This window comes from Patiria miniata, unplaced genomic scaffold, assembly GCF_015706575.1.
Source record: "Patiria miniata isolate m_02_andy unplaced genomic scaffold, ASM1570657v1 HiC_scaffold_1, whole genome shotgun sequence".
NCBI lineage: Eukaryota > Metazoa > Echinodermata > Asteroidea > Valvatida > Asterinidae > Patiria > Patiria miniata.
This window is the reverse complement of record NW_024037047.1, coordinates 25,402,723-25,427,852: the sequence shown is the minus strand read 5'-3', so window position 1 is coordinate 25,427,852 and position 25,130 is coordinate 25,402,723. Positions and strand designations below refer to the sequence as shown.

Genomic DNA, 25,130 nt, shown 5'->3' with positions numbered 1-25,130 from the left:
CGTTTTTGAATTATGACGTCATCAAGCCGGAAATAACTTGTATGAGTACAGAAAATGTTTACTAAAATTTATCACACCGTTAAATATGCATTTTTTGAAACAAAATAATTGATTGTACTGGAAAGGATTTACTTCGTGATCCTTTGTTCTTACATAAACATATTCATACTCAATTCGGCAGTATTTAATGAACAAATTGCCTGCCCGACCACTCTGCGTTTGTAACAACAAACGCGAACCTCTAGTTCTTTCTTTCTTTCTTTTTTCGTACAGCACGTTTCCGAGGGTTTTCTCCTAAACGGTTTATGATAGGAACTCGTAACTTTCAATATATATCGACCTTCATCCTAAGTGGTGCATATTACTCTGACGTCATCAGGACGTCATCCGGTCTCAAATTACAAGCAATTTTCGTTAAAAAAATGACGATCTTCTTACACCTATAACTCTTGAACAAATTGATCAATTATGTTCCAACCTTGTAATCAGATAGACCATTAATTGATTAAAAAAATATGTCGTGTACGTGAATTCGCTTGACCTTTACTTCCGGTTCTACCGGAAGGTTAAAATTAAGTGAATTCAAAATGAAGAAATTAGCCTGAAATCAAAACAAAGCACAATTTCTTCAGAACGGAATACGGTATGATCATAAAACCTAGTGTGAACTTGTACCATGTTAAAAAGATGTTATAAATGTTGTTACGTCATCATGACATCATCAGATATCAAATTACAAGCGATTTGACGGCACGATTTGACAAAAGAGTTTGACCTATATCTCTTGAACTAAACAGAGTATCGTGTTCATTTTTTCGTGAGGTTGTAGACAGTGCCTTGAGCAACATTTCTTATTCCCGGGCACAACTGCTTGACCTTTACTTCCGGTGTTACCGGAAGTGCAATAAGAAATTGAATCTTACTCTAAAACGGAAGAATTTTACTACAGACAAATACATTATAGAAGTGTTAAGTGAGGAATGCCAATCGCAAAAACGTAATTTTGACATCATCGCACAAAAGGGCGCCCTCTAGCGGCACATCAAAACTGTTTAAATTTTCAAAATGTTAAAACCCTCAATCCAATTTTAATAAAATTGCCCCAATATATCCAGTGAGCAACCACAAATTAATTTACAAGGTTTCATAACCATGACATCAAAGACAAAAGTTACCGTAGGGAGAATTCAACAATGATCATTTTATTTTTAATTTAAATCCATCACATGATCCCTGTCTCATGACTTTGTCTTTTGCCGAACAAAATGACATCTGTTACACTTAATATTGACCTTTTGCTTCCAAATACTGTGAAGTCATCAAACCGGAAGTAAGGTTTTATTATAACATACACTTAATTTCCATATTCCAATCCGTTATTTCTACTTATTGATAAACAAGTGTCCTCCCTTCTTTTTTTGACTGATTACGTCTTCAAACAGGAAATGACTTGTACGTGTACCTAAATGTTTACTGAAATTTAACATACCCTTAAAGACGTATTCCTTTTGTACAAAATAATTGGTACTGGAAATGTTAAAGTCTTTTTTTGTGCCAAAAACATATTCATAACTTAACTGGACAATATCTAATGAAATAGTTGTCTACCCGACCACTCTGCGTTTGTAACAACAAACGCGAACCTCTAGTTGAATATATTTTAGTCCATCATTTGTAATTTGTGCATTTTGTTCGTTTGAAGCAACAAAAGTGTTCAAAATCTAATGAAGGATACTGAACAACTAATTAACCCGGTGGAGTTTCAGCTCAGCTTCAGCTGTGAATTGTTTTGAATTGCAGCTTTACGCGATGTCGCGCACTGATCCGACGAATTATAGCAACCGCGCGCGCCTGTGCGTCGTTCAAATGCTTGCGCGCACTGCGCCGAATAACACAACGAACTACTAATTTAAATTTTCCTACGGTGCTTCTTAAAGCTATAGTCCATCATTTGTAGTTTGTGCATTTTGTTCGTTTGAAGCAACAAAAGGGTTCAAAATCTAATGAAGGATACTGAACAACTAACCTGATGAAGTTTCAGCTAAGCTTCAGCTGTACATTCCGAGAAAAACAGCATTCTAAGATCTCAATTTCAAATCAAAAGTTACTGAATCATGTTTTGAATTGTTTTGAATTGCAGCTATACGCGACGTAGCGCACTGATCCGACGAATTATAACAACCGCGCGCGCGTGTGCGTTGTTCCAATACTTGTGCGCGCTGCGCTGAATAACAAAACGAACTACTTATTTAAATTTTCCTACGGTGCTTCTTAAGAATCACCGTTGGAAATGCCTTCTTTCGTTGATTACTTCAAAATGACAGCTTCCCAGAAGGAATAATTTCACAGGGAGTTTAGTTCCCTTACTATCTTTCAACCAAGTTTGTTTTTCAACAATAATTACGCCAGTTACTTTTCGGATGGCTGCAAATGATGGACTATGGCTTTAAGACGCACCGTTGGAAATGCCTTTTTTCGTTGATTTATTCAAAATGAGAGCTTGCCAGAAAGAATAATTTCACAGGGAGTTAATAGTCCCCTTACTATCTTTCAAATTGAATGGATGAGCACTTTAGGAAAATTATTAATATGATGTGATTGAAACCACATTTCGTCTCACCTAAACTTGTAATCTATAAATGTTGTTGTATATTTCTTGAGCCAAAAGATCGCATACAGATGCATAGGCCTTGCAGGACACGGCTGTGACGTCCTGAGCAGAGGACGGGTGGTGTAATTATAATGAACTAAAATAAAGGGTTCTTGATGATGTGAAGCTTCCAATGTTATTGTAACTCTCTGTTATTTTAGTGATAAATATTTTTTTAAATTACCGATAAATACATGCAATGACTCCTGAACATAATGTCTTTGATGAATAAATTGCTTCATCACAGTGATGGCAAGTTCAACCCAAATGGTGCTCACACCACGAAAGTCAAGTATTAGTAGAGTCATGTTGTGTTTTTTTGTTTTGTGGTTTAAAATTTGAATGCATTTATGTTAGTAACTTAGTACCATTGCTGAATTGCTCGGTATTTGGAGTTAAAGATGCACTTCTTGCCAAGCTGATTCCGAGTTTCGTCCCAAAAAACAAATTGGCAATACAAAATGAATAACTATGGAAATAATTATAATTATTTATACCCGTGGACAGTACGTTTTTAAGCATACAAGAACACATTGTCCCTGTTTTGCCGCAGGTCATAACCGTTTCAAAGGCCAAGATTATGAAAAAAATAATGAAATGATACAATTAAGAATCAATTGTTGTTGTTTGCATGTTACACTGTCTTTATCATTTGCATATTTTAGTGTTTCGTTTAGGTATTAACAACTATGAAATATTATACAAAGGTTGAATGCTTCGAGTGGTATAGCCTCCGAGGTGACCCATTGAAATTCTTTTTTTTTCGAGTCGAAGTCGAGGCCTGAGGGAAAATAGTTGTTTTATTTTTTATAGTCTTTGTAGTCTAGTTGTATATGCCCAGGGACCACATCACGGGCTACCCTAAAGATCAGAAATAAACAAATACGAATGCAATGCAGATTGGTCGGCCTTCACATTATTTGTTTTATTTTGTTTGTATAATTCAAACATATAATTTTAATTGTATAATTCATTCGAGTGTTTATGCTCTTGTGTTTTCCCTTCATGTTATGTGTAAACTTATAATGTCGTTTTGGGTCGAATAATAATAAAAATAGTAATAATAATAATAATAATGACCTTACGTTCACCCTGATCCGCACCCGAAACAATTCCATAACTAACCACATGCCGAAACACAACCTAAGAATACTGTAGTCATGATCATAGCGCGCGCTCAAGGCCAATAATATGACAAGAAACAGATGGCATTACTATACCTCATACATATTCATGATCGAGAGCCGAACTCTCACTGGTCAATTCACCATCACGTGCCAGATGTTATTTTTGCTGTTAACCAAGCGCGCGCGCGAGGATTCCCGCACCGGGTAACTACGCATGCGTAGTAGACTGTCGCACGGTGTCACGGTCTCACTTCTCCGGCGTGCTAGCTTCTCCGACAGGGAAATTTCTCTTCAACTCGCATGCACAAAATTGCGCAGTAGCGTACATTTTCGTCAACTGTATTTAGTGTGCTGAGTTATTTGGGGTTGTACTGGTGCACGTAAGATCTTAGGATATTTGTATGCATGGTTACAGGGTACCAGTCCAATCCAAAATTTTCGTGGCGCGCACTATTAACTCCCAATAACCAAAAATAAAGCGGACAAAATGGACCATGAACGAGCAAGGAACACAGATCAAGAAGTTCGTGCTTAACTATAACTCCATGAACATGGGAACATAAATCAGAACGCTTGCAACAAATGCAAGACCATGGAATGACTTGACCCACAGGAAGTGTTACATAACACATTCTTGGGAGTACCCATAGCTCTATGGGAGCACCTTACTGTGTATGGGCTTTGTAGACTTCAGAATACAGCCCGAGGAAAAGTAATTAGCACAGCGGACACATGAGCATGAATCGTGCTCGTGTAACGTGCACTGTGACGTGCTCAATTATCCACCGAATCCACCTGAAGAAGCTAGCACGCCGGAGAAGTGAGACCGTGACAACGGGTTACCCGTGCGACAGTCTACTACGCATGCGCTTTACAAAGCAATCGTGGAACTGTCGCACGGGTGTAGTACGCACGCGCGAACATCGCCCAAACGACGAGCTACACACGTACGAAGAGATGGTTGCATGGCGCGTCATTTTCCCGAGCTCACTGATGCCGAACTAGAGAATATTTATGGACAAAAGAGATGCATCCTGTACAAAAGAATGTTATACACAAACTACTGTTTTTACAGCTGCACTGTATTGTAAACGAACTGAATTAGTGAATTTGAGCAATATGATTCTTTAGTGAACTGGACAAGTTTTTCAAGAAAACTTTTTTGAGGTGCACACTGCAACAACAACAACAACAAAAAACCAAATGGGCGCTGAATATGTATGAGGTATAGTAAAACAAATATAACATGGTTTATTTCGGGTGGACAACTGATATTAGCTCCCCTCGATATTGGAAGTTGACAAACTAGTTCCCGAGGCGAAGAACTAGTAACATCATAAATTGGTACGTTTGGCGTTCCATATATACCGCCCCCACTTTGCCGTTAAAAGCATCCGTTTGATACGTATCATGGCGTCGTAACACCGAATCTCAAGATCCGATAACGAACCTTGGAATTCCAAGTTTCGGTGCTCGGATTTCGAAATCTGGCGGATAACAAGATTCGGTGCAACATGGGGCATAGCCACCGGTTCTGGGATAGTATCAATCGCGACCCTTGACCTTGTTTTTAGGATTCGATGGTCGAGGTTTTGCGATGGTCGTGCATGCAAATTATGGTGAGTTGATTCTGTGACTGCGCAATAGTCGTAGCCTTGTTGCCATTTTGTGATTGGACAATTAACGATGTTGAAGTAGGATGGGTTGCCATATTATCGCGGTACTTATCACGTTTCTCGTTCGGAATAGAGATTCCCCACTAACCTTCTCGAATTGTCCTGTCTTTTGTGTAGTATAACTCTTCCTTTTCAAATTGATATAAAAATTCCGACGGTGGTGTGGTTTATTCTGTGTATGATGCCTGTGAAAATAGACATGCTCGGCGTGTGCGAACGGAGGTGGACTCCCTATTATCGATCCCGGTATGCGGGAAGTGGTTTTTATAATGATCTCAACTTTGTTATTCTTAGTTAATGTTTGACCAAAACATCCCCTGAATAAAGTTTGATATTTTCCCTGTAAGTTCAAGTTGATTAAAGACTATTATATCTGCAGGATGATTTCTAAGACCCTGCCCTTCCCCCCAAAGGAGAACGCAACTCACTGAGGCAAGTCTACTGATTGGCGATTGGGGGCGCCATTCACTTTACACGGTGTGTCGTTTTATTTTTGTTAACGCGCTGTGCTTATTTTGATCCCGTACAACAGTTTTTACGATTTCGCGGTGCAAATATCGTCTTTCGACGTCATTTTACATTTGCAGCTGAAGAATGGGAACCAGGCAATGGAACTTTCATGGACAGAGCACCATTAAAGAATTATGTTAAAATATAGACGGTACCTTTTAGCAGACACGGTGAGGGAAAATTTGCAAGTTTTGGAGAACGCTATTAGGCCTATTTATTAAAAATCGTTAGAAGTCCCGAAAGACACAACATTTTTTAATCGTTCTTTTTATACAACTTGGCGAAAAGTCCTTAATGACTGGTGAACTGGAAAAAAAATTGCCACCTGAAGGAATTTTGGCAACGCAAAAAGAGAAATGTACCATGCCGCGATAATAGGGATCCCGCGATAATAGGGAGTCCGACTATACATGTACGCATGTACGACGTACGGTACCATGTGCACGTACGGGCGCCGCATGTACATGTTCATCGTACAAGACCAGATTCTGCAGGTTTTTCTGTGAGTGTGACACATTTCGTTCAATTAATGATACAGAAAGGGGGAAAAGAAAAATCATTTCACAAAATATTTAAATGAACATTGCAAGCTATCTGCAATGATTCGTTGGACAATAATTTTGTGCATAAACTTTGGGAATGGAAGAATTATTCCTCAATGGGAAGAACTACTTCTCTAAAACAAACTTATGTTATTCATCTACTTTCTTTAAATAAATTATTTTACGAATGTAAATTTATTAATTTTATGTACATATTATGCGTATTAAATTGATCCCTGCTTTTCTCTGCAATCATTATTTTAATTTTAAAATAGTTAAAAAAAAAATTAAAAAAAATACCTCCCTAATATCTAAAAAGGATGATGCGACCGGAAGAACTAATTAGTTAACAGTAGCACTCCAATTCCGTATTCACTTTCATGCATTGATGGGGGTGTGTCTAAACGATCTCAAGATGTAATTATAGATCATTTGGAAAATTTGAAATCTATTTCCTTTTTGATGTTCATTAAAACAGACCGTCACTAAAATGATTCTGAAAGTATTGTATACTGAGTGCGGATCCCGGGTGCGTAGGCAGCGCTACTTGCATTGCAACCGCGCTTGCAGCTACTTGCACTGGACATATGAAGACACCATCAAAATGAACGCCGTTCATCGTCCAATCACAAAATGGCAACAAGGCTACGACTATTGCGCAGTATTCTGTGTAAGGCAGCCATTTTGGAAGTATTTTTAGCTGTTTCGGTGTACACACCGAAACAGCTCTTGTTTTTGTTTTGTTTTTTTCTCTTTTTCTCTTCCACTTTTTTTCCCATAGGATAACACGTGTTTTCGTTCTACAAGGCACTTTTGGACTTTTTTTCAAATCCGATCGACTTCAAACCTGGCACACACTTAGACCACCATCTGAAGATGAATGCCGAATCATGACGTCATCATGACGTCATCACGCGTCACATGACGTCATCCTAAAAGTGCATACTTTAAGGCCCTATATCTACAGAACCGGAGGTCCAATTGGGTTCAAACTTGGTATGCAAGTATTCCAGGAAGTGTTATAGACAAAAATTGCAGTGACGTCACGATGACGTCATCATGTGATTTTATATAAATTATACAATTTTTGGACCTTTTACACAAATCTCATCAATGGAACATGGTAAATTCAAAATTCTGTTTGTAACATGTTTGTCAGGTGAAAGATAGATGCACAAAATTTCATAAAATGTGTGACGTTATCATGACATCATATTAGGGTATGTCCGATCGTTATGAAACTTGGTGGGTAGGTAGGTATAGATAAAAGCATTCAAAATCTGAAGTGACGTCATCATGACGTCATCGTCTGATTTTTTATGAATTTTTCAAATTTTAATATTTTCTTCACATTTTGCAAACATTATATAAAATACGGTCCGATCGACCTGCGAGTACCTGATGTCCGATTGGGTTCAATGTCGGTATGCAGATATTCCAGGAAGTGTTATAGACACAAATTGCAGTGACGTTACGATGACGTCATCATGTGATTTTATATGAATTATTCAATTTTTGGACCTTTTACTCATATCTCATCAATGGAACGTGGTTAATTCGAAATTCTTTTTTGCAAAAGGTTTGTTAGGTCGTAGATAGATACAGAAAATTTCAAAAAATGTGTGCCGTCATCATGACGTAATGAAAAATGTATTTTTTTTTTCTTTTTACATAGGATGGACACTTTTTGTATAGAATATGCATGTACATGTTCATTCGACCTGGATGAAACTCCTTTACGGCAGTCATTAATAAAACGGTAGAAACAGCTCAGTGTTTGTCCACAAACACATTTCTAGTTGTTATTGGTCCCATAGGCCATATCGGCAACAATGGCAGTTTCGTCAAAACATTGGTTAAACATCGGCGAGGGCCAATATTGCAATTTTGTTTCAATATGCAAAACGTACGTGGACTAATAGCCTATATGGAGTTAATATTGGTTGAACATTTATAGGACCAATGTTTCGCCATTGAGCAAAACCTACTTGGAGCCAATTTAATGGGCCGAAGTTCTATCCAATACTGGCTTTCAAGATTGGCCCAATGTTTTTGCCTTAAGCCCAATATTGACCCCAGGCGTTGTGCAACAGTCATACAGAGACCTGACCCAAATCAATGAATCAAGATTATTTAGGAATGTCTCGGGGACTTTCCACACCATGTAAATATTGATTTACCGTCGGAACATTTGCAGGGGGGGGGGGAGGGGGAACCAGCAGCTTCGATGAATCTCGAAAACCCGAGCGGGGAACACATTCTGCAGGGCTACCCCGAAAATTAATCACAATTTGACCATTTCTCCCCCTTCATGTAACTTCGCGACCACACTTGGACAGGATGGATCAGCCTATACACTTTCACAAGTTCATCCCTCACTCAGAATTACCATAAAGCAGTTAACTTTGGTTTGGACTTCCTTAAAGATATGTATTATCTTTGTTTCTCTACATAGTGAGCCGCATGACCTCTGGATGCAAAGTTGACATCATGGCGGCGATTTACACGGCACTTACATGTATTCTGTTAACATCCTTGGGATTTAGTGTGGCAGCAGACAACATATGCCCAGCAATTTCGGGTTTGAATTTTTATTTGCTACAAGAAAAGTATTAAGATTTTTTTTATACTATACCTTCATTTCATTCAAACATTGTTTGCTTTTCAAAACGTTGAGGATGCTCATATTTTCTAGGCTACACGTGTACATAATTATACATGTGAAACGTTTTATGGCAATATATTTTAAAACTGATTTCAAAATATATTCCCTCATGCTCTAAACCAACATATTTTAACGGTGCTTTATGAGGTGGCGCTGTGTCAAAAATACGACGTTTGCTTTATTTTTCAGTGAACAATATTCGCAGTCCTTTTGGTGCAGTGAACTACATTCAACAAGGTTTATGGCACCAAATTCCTTGCCCACCATTTCGTTCTGGCGAGCCCATTGATCGGGTCGTCTGGTTCAAGCAGGATAGTCCCACGACAACATCCCGCCTGATCAGCTACATAGATAACACAGACTACCCAGAGAGCGACAGCTACGCTTTCGGGACGTCCGGTTTCAGCCTCGTCATCAAAGGTATCAAGGAGAGTGATGAAGGAAGGTACCTGTGTCAAGTCATACCACGTGACACTACAGACAGAACTGGGGTAGTCGACATCCAAGTTCTAGGTAAGGATTATGACATTGGATAAATAGGCCCTATATACAGACATGTAATCCATATGAAAAGTTTGGAAGCAAACAAACAAAAGATATCCTATTAGATCCTGCAAATACATTTTCCCTTGAATCCCTTCTTATTGAATTGATACAATTAATAAACAAAAATACATCCATAAGCCCTACAGGGGACATGTTCCATTCATACCTCAAATAGAGTTTCCCCCAGGTAGGCCTATACCATCGAGGATTGAATCAAACAATATTTTATTTTTGATTCCAATAACACAGACGAAACCTTTCCAGGAGGCAGTAGTCAGGCATCTTCCACAGCTAGTTTCCAGCGAGGGCGCAGACAGACGCTACAGTGTGAGTGCGCGTCACAGACACCAGACGTAGTGTATTGGTCAACGGGAGAGGGCGTCACTACAGATACACAGATCATTGGTGCACGTTTCTCTGATGGCACTACCCTGCAGGTCCAACATGGCGCCGATTACAGCATTGGTAGCGACGCTTCACTAGCAGTCAACTCCCTGAATGACATACAAGATACACAGAAATTCTGGTGTCACGTGTTCCAGTTAGATGGCACCCTCAGAAATTGCGACACAAATGCCAAGATATCAGGTAATGTCAAAGGTATGTTAATCGACGGGAACTCGGACGTAGTGCTTTTTTCGATGACGAAGTTAATATTGCCACTCAAATTAAGAAAAAAGAAAGAAAGGAAACAAAACAATTAGAAAACTTTTTCTGAACTAAATTTCATTACCGATTTTAAATTCTTCCTTTGTCCGTTTTTAAACAGTTGTTTTACATTATATTCTTTCTTCGAATTAGATGAGCTGGAATCAGCTAGTGATGCACTGAAGGCCTCAGAAAGATCTTTCTACCTGCAAAAAGACATGCAGCAGATACTCCCTTGCCTGAGCTGGACACCTGGCGACACAGCTTGTGAGGTGGAGTGGAGTAAGCTCGACAACCCAGATCGACAAGTCCTCAGTTACAACCTGTCGACTGGTGTCGTCGATGCTAGTCCTGAATTCGATCTCGTAACTGACTTTGGTTTGGTGATTCAGTCAGTTGATGATGACCATGCTGGAGTGTATCGATGTGCTGTGGGAGATGAAAACCAGATAGATGTTGAAGTACGAGTGATAGGTGGGTTGAAAAATTTAGATTTTATCTATAACTGAAACTTCAAAATTGAATTCGGTGATTGCAGTTGTACTCCTCGTAAGAAAAGTTCTGATTTTACATGGGAAATGGAAACCAGATAAACTTCAGATTTTAATTCGATGATTAAAATTGTATCACTGTCATAAATGTGTCACAATTTTTCCTTTGTTTGAACTTTCATGATTATTTCCTCTCATTGCAGGGGATCGCTTTCCATTGGACGACGGCACCGCTACAGAAGGTGACAGTGTGACCTTTAATCCTAAAACTAGATTTTCTCTTCAATGTCCGGCGCTCTCTGTAGACATCTCATTGACACGCAAAGCCACTTTGTTCTGGTCCTTTGGGGCCACTGATGAAGAGTCTACCACTGTGATTGGCACACTGAATCTACCAGATGGTCCCATAAAGATGGCTGATCTGGGAAAGAACTGCCTCGGCATATCAATGGAAGGCGCTCTGCTCCTTAACAACTGTTCCCAAGATGGTGACGTAAGGTACTGGTGTGTTGTCTTCCCAGCGAATGACGATCTGATCCGGTCATACGTGGATGTTTTGATAGGGGGTAAGTTTGTGCCTTCTATGACGTCCCATCTAACGACGATCTGATCAGATCATATGCGGATGTGTTAATAGAGAGTAAGTTTATGTCATCGATGACGTTACATCTTGGAACTATGTTTTTTTCAGTTGCCGGTGTAGCGTGAATTTAGGACGCTATGAAATACGGTCTCCTTGGTAGCATTGCGCATGCCTATAGGCCGTCCAGTAGAGTCCGCAGTCGGTTTTTCGTCCAGGCACTGCAGCGTAATCGAACAATTTTCGTTTTCTCGAACTGACACCCAAGCCTGTTGCCGAGGAAAACGCTTTGAACAGTCTGACACGAATTTAATCAATCCGTATACTTGCAGACTTACACAAAAATGTCATTTAAAATATTTTAAAAGCCTTTTTACCTCAATAGCTGGAATCACTCTGAGGCACACCGAATACAACCAAAAAAAAAAAACCTGAAAAAAACCGAAAAAAAAAAGATTCTAATTAAAAGTAAATAGGAAGACCTAACTAATACAAGGGTCCCGGAATACTCATCATGATCACCATACGTAGACGTATCTATCAAAAATATGTTTATTTTATTTTTTATTTTTTTTTAACGAAATGTAATGACAACACCCCTGCGCAGCGTTTACAAAAAAACTTTACAACAACTCGTCAACTGCTGCCCTTTGGGCAGCAGGTACTTTCCCGCACTACGCAAGACCCTATTCATAGCAATACAACAAAAAGCCACGTGCCAGACAGTGTCCAGACAGTTGCCAGACAGTGCGCTGGAAAGATAATTGACTGGCGGCTGTGGTATGCAGTTGTATGCAGTTATGAAGGGAGATGGCTGTGTCAAGTTACAGGTCTTTGTTGATGTTTCAATGAGGCAGGAGGCCTGGTCAAAAGTTTGTTGACACGGCCTGGGTGTAGCCCTGGCTGCAAAGTTCATTGAACCAGCTTATTTGGCAAGGGTCGAATGAGGAATAGATGGAAGGTGATGACCGTCATTGGCCCTCAATTTGTTTTTTCTAAAAATTCGGTTACCTGGGGCCCAAAGGGCAGCAGGTCACTCTGCGCAAGGTTTAGATAGGCTTGGTGGAAATCGTCTACTTAAAAAAGAAATTTGATGAAAAATGAAATGACAAACCACGGCAACAGATATGAGAATGCAAAGACGCCATTAACTCCTATCGTAGACCATCGTTCAGTACAAACACATCTTGAAAAAGGAACAAGGAATGTCTTCATTTAATTTCAAGACATCGTTTAAAGTTATAAAGTTTATTGTCATTAAATTCTCTGCCTGCATTAGATTCAAACGGTGATCCCGAATCGCCCAATGTCGTCGCCATCATTGTTTGCGTGCCTTTATTCGTCGTCGTTCTTCTTGGAATTGTTCTTTTCCTGGTGCGGAAGCGGCGTCGACGATATTCGCATAACAGAAAAGACAATGAAAGAGGTGACTACAAACGGCATAAAAAAGGTAGCAAAATGAAACAAAATGTTGTTAATTTGTTTATTGGGATTATTTAGAGAGTTGGAAACATGGAAAAATGTGCAACTTTTCATTAGCATCCTTGCCAAAATATTCCTATGGGAATTGTTCTTATATTTTATAGTTAGCTCATCAAGGAGACCGTAGAATGTGGAGTACACCCTCCAGGTTTGGTACAATCAAACCTGAGAACATAAGCGTTTGGCACGCATTGCTTCAATTTTGTTTAAAAAGTGAAGTGAAGACTTTTTACCTTTTAATTTTAAATCTAACTTCATGATGAAATATAAGAGAGGTACAGTGTATTGATTTACAATACTGCATGGTTATAGTTCAAGTTCAATTTTACCTGCAGACCAATATGTATTGATTTGAAATATTTTTGCATTTTATTACAGAGCCAGCTAAACATTTTAAGAGGCTTGCCAAGAAAATCAAACAGTTTGTGATCAGCAAAATGGGTAGAATACCTATTACTCCATGGGTTGCCCGGGACGATGTTTGCTTTGCACCAATAGATACAGTCTACAGACCCTTAGAGATGTTCGCCAATGTCTCCCACAGAGGTAACACTGTACAATATCAATTAGACTCAGAGTCTAGTATCTTTGATGATGGTATTCCAGAATTGGCCAGTAAGCATGCTATAATACAAGGCAGACGGGGTTGTGGTAAGACTACGCTTTTGTACAGACTGATACACGACTGGGCCAAGGGAAAGGAACGTGCACTATGGGGTAGTGATCAGATAGTTGTTCTTGTCCCAGCTTGGTTGCTTATTAAAGCTAAAACCATCGGTGAAGCAGTCATTGAATGCATGCTTCTGAAAGACGCAAACATTTCGGCCGAATCGATTTATGCACACTTCGCACGAGACAAAAGCAACCTGACAGTTTTGGTTGATGACTGTAATGACAAGGACGACATCGACGCTGTCATAAAAGTAATGACAGACAATGAATTTCTTGGCAGCTGTCATTTAGTTTTGACGACTAGGAACACAGAGCTGGCAAAAAGTACGTCACGAAAATATAACATGCGCCATGTCACCATTACCGGCTTTACGCTCAAAAATGCTGTCGAATACATCAATGTAGTTTTGGATGCTGCTCAAGGGAGAGAGGAATCTACACCTGAGCACAAAGTGGTCAAGAGTGAAGCTGAAACGAAATCAGCTTCCACTATGGACACACAAATCGAACAACATCTGGTAGACACCGAACAGTCAACTCTTCAAGAAACTAAGGAAAGCACTGCCACTGACGAAAATGTTGAGAAGATAGAAGAAACCAAAACAACTACACGAAAGAAGAAACGAAACCTTCATCGCTATCTAGAACAGGACATTCTACAACCGGATCTTTCTTGTCTCCCAGCTGTCTTGGTAGCTCTCTGTCAGATGTCAATCTGGACAAAAGGTGATGCTTTCAAACCTGACGTTACCATGACAAATTTGTTCTTCAGATTGGTCAAGTGCATGTTCGATAGGGTGAAAGGTGTGGAAGTAGGTGTCACTGAAGGAAGACAACTCAGTCTTCTCACGGAAGACCAAGTGAACGTACTGGAAGAGCTTGGTAGAGTAGCATATCAAAGACTGGTTGGCGGTGATACAAATTGTGCAGACTTTCCGAAAGAGGACTTTTTGAGTTTAACAGCGAAAGGAGAGAACATCTTAGAAGTCGCAATAAAACTTGGACTTCTTTGTCCGTTGCAGGTTGGGTCCAAAATTAAATCTACGGAACATTGTACTGAGACAGTTTCCTCTGAGGTATCAGAAGTGGAGATACGGACAGGGTGTCTTTGTTGTAAGCGGAAGCAAAAGCAACAAAATGGGACTGAACGAGAAAACTTGCGGCCGGATACAGAACTCACTCCCCTGACGAGCCCTAAGGATGAAAAGGTTTGTTTTGTCTATGAGATTCTTGAACAGCTTTGCGTCGGCGTGTTCTTGCCTCAGACTACAGGAAAAATGAAAAAATGGGTCGATGGCATCTCAAACATTGGCCACACGGAGATCCTCCAGAGGTTTTCAAATGTATTTCAGTTCGCCATCCAAGATAATCAATTTGACAGAGAAGCTATTGTTGATTACTGTGCAAAGATCGTCAACAGGGAATACAGTCAGGTCAGGCCCCCCCATGTTGTGTTGCAATTGCAGAAGTTCGCAGAGTTGTGTCTCCAGCTGAATTTCGAAGGGCAATGGGAGGGCGCCTTGAACAAGAGGCTGAAATCGATCTTTCCTGATGGGAGGGTCCGCTTACTTGGGATATCGAGTTACAAACTGCGTCTGTTGACATACCTACTCGAACATGCTCAGCCAGAAGATAAGAACCAGTTGGATGTGAAGTCGGTGGAATTGTTACGAATTGGTCGATATGACTGGTCTGAGCTTCAAGAATACATTGAATATTTTATTTCCGAAAAAAAGGGACAAGAGAAGAAGAAAAAAGTGGAAAAAAAAATCGAAGACAGTCGGCCATCTTCACGTGGAATTCACCAGGGAACGGTCCCAGCATCACAGGAGGGCATCAAGAAACTCCCTGAGCATCAATCACCAGTAACTCATTCACCAGAATCTGTAGAAGATAATGCAGCACAGCAGAAGGTCATATCCAACAAAACTGAGCCTCGGCCCGAAGCAGGCTCAGAAAATCAACCAATATCCGAACCTGGCCAAACAACAGCCACATATCCACGAAACGACATGGAGATTTCTTTCGTGAACAGAACCCAACAAACCGATCAATCCCAATGCAACACCCAACAACCTTCACTTTCCAATCAACATGTCGATAATGAGCAAAAGCCTGTCGCAACCTTCCCAGGAACCGATATGAAAAATAAACCAAAAACAAAAGTCCAACAATCTTCAGTTTCAGATGCAAAGGTTGAACACGAGAAAGCTCCTGCATTCAAACCTCAAGTGCATCTTGGAAATGCACCGGAAACACATCAAACTGACAAAAGACATTCAACCGACATTGAAATCCGTCAGCTAAGTGCAGTTCAGCCAAGTGCGGTCGGTGAGCCACTTCAAGATCCCGAAGAAGGGGGGAAAAAATCTGAAGATTTATCGCTTTCAGAAACCGGGGTGGATACCTCACCAAGTGAGGATGGTCGTAATGAAGATGAATTTATAGAGTGGTCAGTAAATGTGGCAGTTGAATCGTGTGATATAGTTGATATGGAGGAGAAGAAACTTGCCGTACTAAAACTGCGTAAGAGAATAGAATCCAGCAACCAAGACATGCCTAAGTTTCCTCCTGACGAGTCAGACATCAGTGTCCTCCATATTGTGCAGTCTTTTGGTCTACAGGAGCTCTTAGAGTCACAGGCGGGGGAGTGCTACTCATCGGGAGCAGCAAGAGACTTGGCTCGCTACCTTCCTCGTCTGGGAATGCTGAAGCGTCTGGTTTTGGTTGGGACGATTCTGAGTTCAGACGCTATTTGTGACTTGGCAAAAAGTGCTCACAAACTCCCAAACTTGAAAAAGCTGGATCTCCGTCTGAATAAGCGATTCGATGACAGAACCTTCGTGGCGGTAACAAATTTACTGTTACGTCAGTGCAGAAAATTGACGGATCTCAGACTGTCTCTGTACAGAGTAACTATTAAAGGGTTTGATGAGGTTCAGACGGAAATGAAGGGTGGGGAGTTCTCGTGGGGAAGATTGAAGACACTGTATCTGCTGCATGGATCACCTGCTGAGACGTTTGTAGGATTCCTCAGCAACAGCTTATCATACTTCCATTCTGTTAAATGTTTTCATCTCTCAGCCACTTGTAAAAGTGAAAAAATACATGACAACATTCAGGGGGAATTCGATCAAAATATGACAAATCCGAAAATCATGCCACACCTTGAAGACCTCAATATCGGCAACATGGAGACACTGAAGGCAAGACTGGCGTCCTTAAAACTCCCTAAGAAGGAGAAGGGATCCGTCATCTCGAATTTGTTTGGGACAACCGTCACTGACCCGGGGAAAAAGACAACAAGCGGGATGGCAGAGTCAGTAGCATACACGCTAGGTGGAGCTGCGGTGTGTGCCGGAGCCACGGCTGCAATGTCGATGCCCGTAGATGACAATCACTTTAGTACATGAATATTCAAGTGAATTCTTGGACGGTGATGAAGATTTTGAACATTGCATGGCACTCTTGCCTTAATAATCGGTGTCACGAACGGGAATATTCACAGGAACAAAATATCCGTATATATACATCTACATGAGATTTCGTTGAAGTGAAGGACATAATGGCACGAATTAATGTTATAATTTCCCACTAAAAACATTACATTTAAAACTGATAATTTCAAAGATCTTTCAAAAGAATACGTTAGGAAGTTGATTTACCAATTATGTAATCTATGAGCACTGATATGCCATTTGGATGCCTTTTCTTAATGTAGCTTGAAGGTTTCCAATGTAAAAAATTTTAGAACTAAAGAATTATTGGACTAAAAATAAATAAAAACATAGAAATCGTAAAATAAATTACAAAACCATTAATGTAACCTATCAGCACTATTTTTTTTAAATTAACGTAGCTGGAAGGTTTGCAAGGTCAAACATTCTGAGGACTAAACAATAAACAATAAACAATAAACAATAAACATCTTAAGGTACATTATAAATCGACAGCATATATATAGCTTCGTCCGAGTCCTTGTAAATATTTTGATGTCTTAAACATTTCGCTCTTTCGGATGCTTTAATAATGGACCTTTTGATTTTTTTAATGGACTTGCAGTGCTTGAACTAAAAATAAAATGCTCTTCTGACTCGTGCAACTAATATTTTCTTGGGTCGTTAATCCTTGGATTGAAATTTTCAGCCTTAATTATATTTGATTATATCTACAGTCAAATAATAAAATATTTAATGTGTATTTGAAATTATCTTTTAATTGCTAATATATGTGGAGATTGTCCATTATTGGAGCAAACGAAAGTTTGTCAATGCTTAAAAACTAAATCAAAGTTCAATTTCAAAATATAATTTCAGTTACAAGCAGCTGCCAAACTCAATGACTCCGACTCAAAGTTGAAGTATTTAAATGAATTACAGTGTTTATACAATGTACCAAAACGTTTATAATGTGTTAAAAAGTTGAAGACTAGTTTTAGAGTATTTTCATGGTACCAATAACAACACTCGGCACTCCATGATTACGAAACTAAACGTTCGTTGATTGCTGAAAGAAACACTAAACTACATATGTGGATGTAGCATGTATTTAGCATTAAAAATGTGTACAGAGGATCTCAGAAAATAGAGCCTTAGAAGATAGAGTAATGCTTGAAGAATGGACAAAAATGGTATGTAAATAAGCAAAACAAAAGATGGTTTATCCATAATTTCCTGGGTGTTCTGAATTTGTGAATGCCAAACGGCATACTGCTGCGTAAGAAAAATTTGGCAAATAATGAGTTAATTGTTTACTGCTTCAAGTGTTTCTTGAATCTCCCGATAGATGAATTTTTTTTCAAAGGGCACTTTTTTAAACTTTACTATGATGTTCCATAGTTTTCCCGGCATGCTAATATAAACCGGATGTCGCAGGTTCATACGCCGCTCCAAGCACTTTATTTGTCTAATTATATACAGCAACTTCTCCTTGGCAGTATATTTGACGATTTGTTATCAAAACTACTTTCAAACGCCATTTCCTCACTTCATACAAGTAACCGGCTTGGCGTGTCGGTTACTTGGGCCAGGCTCGAGTAAGCGCAAGAACTCACGTGAGAGGTAAATCGAACGCTGTCGCGCTTGCATGAGTAAGCGCGGGGGATCTAATTGAATGTACGTTCTATACATCTTGTGTTTGGCCGCAGTTCATTCGTGTGGCGTCCCCCATAATCTTCCGAGTAGCTTTCAAAATACCATTCTGAAGCAGTCCGATACCAACTACCAACTACCCGTAAAGATCGCGTTAGCTGCGCATGCATCGTGAGTGACATGATAGGGTAAACTGTAACTGTAAACTGTAACTGTAAGAGGACCTCCTTAATGCCCCATGGGAACATGTCCTTAATTGTTATGATGTAAATGAAGCATGGTCCATGTGGCACTCTTTGTTTATGAGTATTATTAACCACCATGCACCATTGAAATCAAAGTGTATTCGTGGTGCATCGTTGCCTTGGCTCGATGGGGAAATTCTAAAACTTATGCGACAGCGAGATCATGCAAACAAAGTAGCTAGACGTTCAGACTCACATAATGATTGGAACGCATACAAAACGCTGCGAAAACATGACCACTGATAAAATCCGCAGCAAGAAAAGCGAACACTTTCAATCACCTATCGAGGAAAATAAAGGCAACAGTACTCTTCCGTTCTGTGGAAAAAAAACTAAAAGAGGTTCTCCCCAATAAACAGAAAAGTATTCCAAGGTCTATTTTTTCCCAGAATGGGGAATTCGTTGACGATCTCACCGACATTGCTGATACTTTTAACGAACATTTCTCAACAATCGGAACACGTATGGCCAGTAATGCCCCTCCATGTGAACTCAAAGTGGACAACAATATCAACCCCTTTGATACAGATTAACTTGATGAAAAGTGCTTACTGCCTGAGATTACTGCAGACTATGTTCAAAAGCAAATATCATCAATGTTGGTCGGAAAAGCAACAGGTCCAGATGGAATAAGTGTGAAAATGATTAAAATAGCGTCTCTGTACATAACTAAATCATTAACCCACATCTTCAACCTCTCGATAAGATGCGAACAATACCCCAATGAGTGGAAACACGCCCTGGTTACGCCTATTCACAAGGGTGGAGACAAGTGTAATACAACTAACTATCGGCCTATCTCAATACTGCCGATTGTCTCTAAGATTCTGGAAAGATGGATACACTCAGCAGTGTACTCTCACCTTGATGAAGGTGGTCTGATTCCTTGTTGTCAGTCAAGGTTTAGGCCCTCACACTCAACTGAAATTACCTTACATGATTTAACAAACAAATGTTTTCAGGCTATGGAGCGTGGGGAAATAACAGGCACTGTTTTTATAGATCTAAGTAAAGCATTTGACTCTGTTGATCATGCCACTCTCTTATAGATAAACTTGAAAGGGTTAATATGTCAACCTCTGTCATCAACTGGTTTAAGTCATATCTAAGTGAACATAGTCAATCTGTGAACATTGAGGGCAACATATCTAAAGCCCTGCCACTTAACACCGGCGTACCACAGGGATCAAATTTAGGTACACTGTTATTTATTATTTATACAAGTGACCTACCGCTTTGTATCCCTAGCGAGTGTAATTTGTTCATGTATGCCGACGACTCCACATTAACGTGTAGTTCTACCAGTGTTGATGAAGTAAGAAACAACTTGAATACAGCCCTAGCGAGAATTTACGACTTACAATAAACACCAGCAAAACCAAATCCATGCTTATTGTAACTAAAATAAAAGTCTGCAGTACTGACCTTAATGTCAATATTGCTCGTATTCCAGTTGTAAAGGTGAACTCTTGTAAGTGTCTAGGTGTTATTATTGATGACACTTTAAGTTGGGGCCCACACGTTGAATACGTGAAGAAAACAGTTTCCTCTAAACTAGGTATGCTAAATAGAATCCGCGACTATGTTCCCCAAAGCAGTCTGCACTCTCTTTTTGTCAGCTTAGTTTTGCCATCTTTAGATTATTGTTGAACTGTATGGTAAGGAAAGTACTGTACACATCACACGACAATATTCTTAATAAATGTTTGAAAAGAGCCGCGCGAATAATCCTGATGTGTGCATTCTTAACTCCTTCAGCCGATATGTTTGCTAGTCTTAATTGGATGTCATTTGCTGAAAGAGAAGAGTATAAAAAGGCTATTTGTAAATTCTTGTTTACAAATGTATAAACATATTACTCCTTTGTATATATGACAAATATGTTTACACCACTTATTCAGATTCGTGGAACGAGACAATCCACTGATATGGCACTGAGGATTCCTTTTGCAAAAAAAAAGGTGTTATGCCTCAAGCTTTGCTGTAACTGGTACAATCATATGGAATAATTTACATGTGCAGTTGAGAACCATGACTTCACTAGCCTCATCCAAATCTGAACTACGTAAAATGTTCAGTCAGTAATAATATTTCTGCAAATAATTGTTTGTGTATTTGCCGCTGTCTTCTCTGATTATACAATCTAGATATGTGCTGATCTACGGAGTTAACAAACTTGGTTGCCATAATAAGAAGAGATAATAAGGAGCCAGATGGGAATTTCCCCGTGTTTTCTCCCAAAAAGGTTTTCGCCCCTCCCGTAATCAGCGAATATAGTTACAGCATTTTTTTCTTCTTTTTCTTGATGTTACAAGATTGATCAAAATTTGTCGTGTTCAGTGAATCAACCTTACAGTATAGCATTCACACTGTACATGTAGTTATAATAGATTTAAAATATACTGTATTTATAATATTTGCTTAAAACCTATGCATTTTTCAAATAATGTTTTATCACACTGTATTGAATTTTATTGTATTTGTAATGTATTGTATAATTATACAATAATTAGTCATTATTTATTGTATGCAGGGCCCCAATGGAAACCAGTTTTCAACTGTTTGGGCATACCCTGGGTAAAGAAATGGAATAAATAAATAAATAAACATACATTCGGTCAAAAGTCTCGGAGACTGTGGTCACCGAATGCAGCAGGATACAACTGTGGCATTGTTCAATAGGATTAACTGTCATTGTTTCAGAACTGGCCTGTTATGCACTGGTCTTGATAGCTGATTGCATCAACGTGCACCAGACTTTTCCACCTGATGCACTGTGTTGCATCTGGCAGGGTTAGGGTTTTAGTTACAGCTAAGTAGGTAGCATAAATTTTGAAAAAAAACCCAGAAAATGTAGGCCTAAGCACATTTTTTTTGATCTTACAACTTGATTCAGTTGGTAATGCCCGCGTGCACCTTATTTTGAAACCACCTTCAATGTTAGTTTTCTTTCAAGTGACAACAATTTCAGACGGAATAATTTGACAGTCCTACATGAACGTTCACTTTGAGCTAGGTTTTAGGTATTTTTCTGGGTTATTGCTAATGATTGTAAGTGACTTTCAACTCACTCTTGACGGCGGCGTTGTTCTGGGGTCTTCTCAAAGTAAACCAATTCTTCTTGCAAATTGCCTCGGGTTGGGGTGGTCGTTTTTCCTGATATATCCACCACATCAGCCCCGATCCCTGTAAAGGCAGCCAATGTGAAAATATCCAGATTTCAATATAAATCTTTATAAACAAGACATGGTACATCCTTTGCCTCTTTACATGAGTGTAAAAACATCATCTTGTCAGGGGAGTCAGGTTGGAGCAGTGGTTACTTTCCTCCCCTTCCACTGCTATGGCTCTGGTTCGATTCCTGCCCGAACCACATGTGGATTGGGTTTTCAGTCCCAACATGATTCTATGGTTTCCCCCCAGATTATTCTTCTGGGGTTTTCCTCCCACCTCTAAAACTGTATATAGGTTTCTGCAGGCTTGCGAGCTACAGTGCCAAGGGCACTTTTGAGGAATCCTTTGTTTCATTACCAGATATGTTTAATTCATTCCTTGCACAAGTTTTGGTCCATCAATCAAGAGGTTTCAAGAAAAATGTATTGAAACCATTGAATTGAGAAGTTGGGGCTACAAACGTGGCGAGTGAAATGCACTGATAAATTTACGTATGTTAGAAGCTATAGCAGATCTTAATTTGAGATTGTACTTACGTCCACACTTCATTGCCACAGTGATGTCCACATTGATGCTCAGTTTGCTGTGTATGTCCGTGTTTAAACCATTGCTATGACGTCACACTATTGTTAAAAGTGTGGATTCGGAACTACGAATCTGTTATGCTGGTCACAAAGTGTGGATTTGGAACGAAGAATCTTTAGTGAAGTGTGGATTCGGAATTAGAATCCACACTTTGAACACGTCAGACAATTGTTCTCTATAATGAGCATTAATAGGACCGTATGCGTGAAAATTTCCTTCCGAAATTACCAATGCATCTTCACTGTCAGATTCTCCGCCGTCACTGCAAAATCTTCATTGAGTCAGAAAGAAATCACCGTCTGAACTATCAAGTTGTCGACGGAAGGAGCCGCGACAAATGTTGCAACCTGACGCCACTTTTTTTCTCTCCATATATCATCTCAATGAAGGGCATTCATTGCAAAAATGATGATAAGACATGAATCTGGGACTGAGAAATATTTCCAATTTTGTTAGGAAATACTTTTGAAAAAATCTTGACTGTCCATATACTTTGTACACAAACGCGGAAGTGGCGTCAGGTTGCCACATTTATCCCAAGTCTTTTAATCTCCACTCACTGTTAATGCCAATACTTCTATTGACGCAATGGTTTAAGGCGAAGAATACACTCGCAAGTGTGGATTCTGAATTTACGAATTCACTCGGCGCTTCGCGCCTCGTGAATTCTTAAATTACGAATCCACACTTTCTCGTGTATTCTCCTTAACGTACTTTGTACTCTTACTTCATGCGAGTGTCTGAGTAGTAACGGATCTCGGAAATGATCAGCACAGCGATCAGCAAGAACGTCAGTAGAGCCACTAGGGCAAGATAAAAACAAACAAACTGAATTGTTTTTTTTATTAAAATATAAGTAGTTTCACAAAAAAAGGCCCTTCTTGCAGGAGATTTCTAAAAGGATGTAAGCCTACTGGATCAGACTTTCCATAATGTTCACAGAGACAATTTTTTTTTCCAAACTCGGTGGTGGAGTGTATTACTTCTGCGCTAGTAAGCAGGAGGTCCTGGGTTTGAGTCCACCCGAGTGATTATTTCTCACAGACAACCCGGACAACACTGAGTATACAGTGTTTATAAAAATATGTCGGTGAAGGGCAAAACCCGATATTGAATAGTCGTGTTTGGTTTCATTTCGTTACTTTTTACCTACAGGTACCATAGCTATAAAAGAAAATTATGAGTTAGGCCTCAATCATACAATGCATGTTAACCCTCCTACTGTCTGTGTACGTATTTGAAGGTCTTGAAAACATTTAATACAACACAGTTTTCCAGCTTCGGGGTAGTGAAAAAACCGAAGGGTTGAATCAGTTCAACAGAAGGCGTAGAAGGAGTAAGACAGACGTTTTTGTTTTCCTCTTTACTCCTCTGCTTCATTTACATGAAATAAAAGACTTGGAGGTTGACGAAATGCTCAAATTTAAATGATGAACTCACATGTTCCGCCAGTTGAGCTGGTTTCTAACATACGTAAATTTATCAGTGCATTTCACTCGCCAAGTTTGTAGCCCCAACTTCTCAATTCAATGGTTTCAATACTTTTTTCTTGAAACCTCTTTTTGTGGAATCCTTTGTTTCATTACCAGATAAGTTTAATTCATTCCTTGCACAAGTTTTGGTCCATCAACCAAGAAGTGGGTGTGTGCGGAATGGTTGTGGGTTAACTTTCACGATTGGATCAATATGATCAGTTGATCTGCAAAAGATAAAGTCGCAGGATACGTTATTAACAATGTAGGCCCTATTGCTAGTCAATTAACCCTAACTCCCTAAGGGGTGTGCAAAATTATATTGAAATTGGAGGATTCAGGACTGTTAGGGCTATCGAAATTGTCAAAATTGTCATTGCTATCAAAATAAAGAATTATAAAACACGTTAAAACTAAAATTAGGCCCTATTAAATGAGACCCGTAAACGTGGCTAAATAGCCACGGTTCGTTTCTGCTAATTTTAAGTTAGGTTGTTCATTTGTCAGTACAAATGAAAAATGCTTTATCCTAAAATTAGAAAAATAAAGACAAATGTCCCACTGAACTGAAGTGAGCTGATCGATTGATTTGGCTGCTTTGTTGATACATGAAACAGCCGTCAACTAACTTGGGAAACAACAACGGAGGAACGTATGGGCATGTGCTGGGCCTGGGTTGATGGAACAGAAAAACTTACACTAGTGAAAGGCGATCGTATATCTACCATTATCTACGGGCCCAGTTCATTATAAAGTAGGTTCGCTCGTACCCCGCTCCTTGCAAACAGGGCGCTGGAATACGCTGATGAGCTGCACACTATCTTGTGAAGGAAGTGGGGATGGCATATGCATTCTGGGTAATGTATCATGACAAAGACACCTGGCTGCAGCTGTTAAAGACCGCAGTAAGCCAATGGGCGCAAATGGTATCTGAAAACTGTCTCATAGAAAGTGTACAGTGCATTCCATATACCG

The 25,130-nt window shown here is 39.5% G+C and overlaps 1 protein-coding gene across 2 annotated transcripts; it reads left to right on the top strand.

Annotated features, from left to right (window-relative positions):
* Window positions 1-5,177: 5,177 nt before the first annotated feature.
* On the top strand, window positions 5,178-21,350 carry LOC119726504. 2 transcript variants are annotated; one of them, XM_038198231.1, is made up of 8 exons: window positions 5,178-5,396; window positions 8,961-9,086; window positions 9,360-9,683; window positions 9,966-10,304; window positions 10,518-10,838; window positions 11,059-11,421; window positions 12,715-12,885; window positions 13,296-21,350. In XM_038198231.1, exons 1-8 carry the CDS (start codon window positions 5,375-5,377, stop codon window positions 17,000-17,002), a joined length of 5,373 nt encoding a protein of 1,790 aa, XP_038054159.1. In that variant the 5' UTR covers window positions 5,178-5,374; the 3' UTR covers window positions 17,003-21,350. The 2 variants fall into 2 exon arrangements, with proteins under 2 accessions (XP_038054159.1, XP_038054149.1); XM_038198221.1 differs by having other exon boundaries at window positions 9,966-10,316.
* Window positions 21,351-25,130: the final 3,780 nt, after the last annotated feature.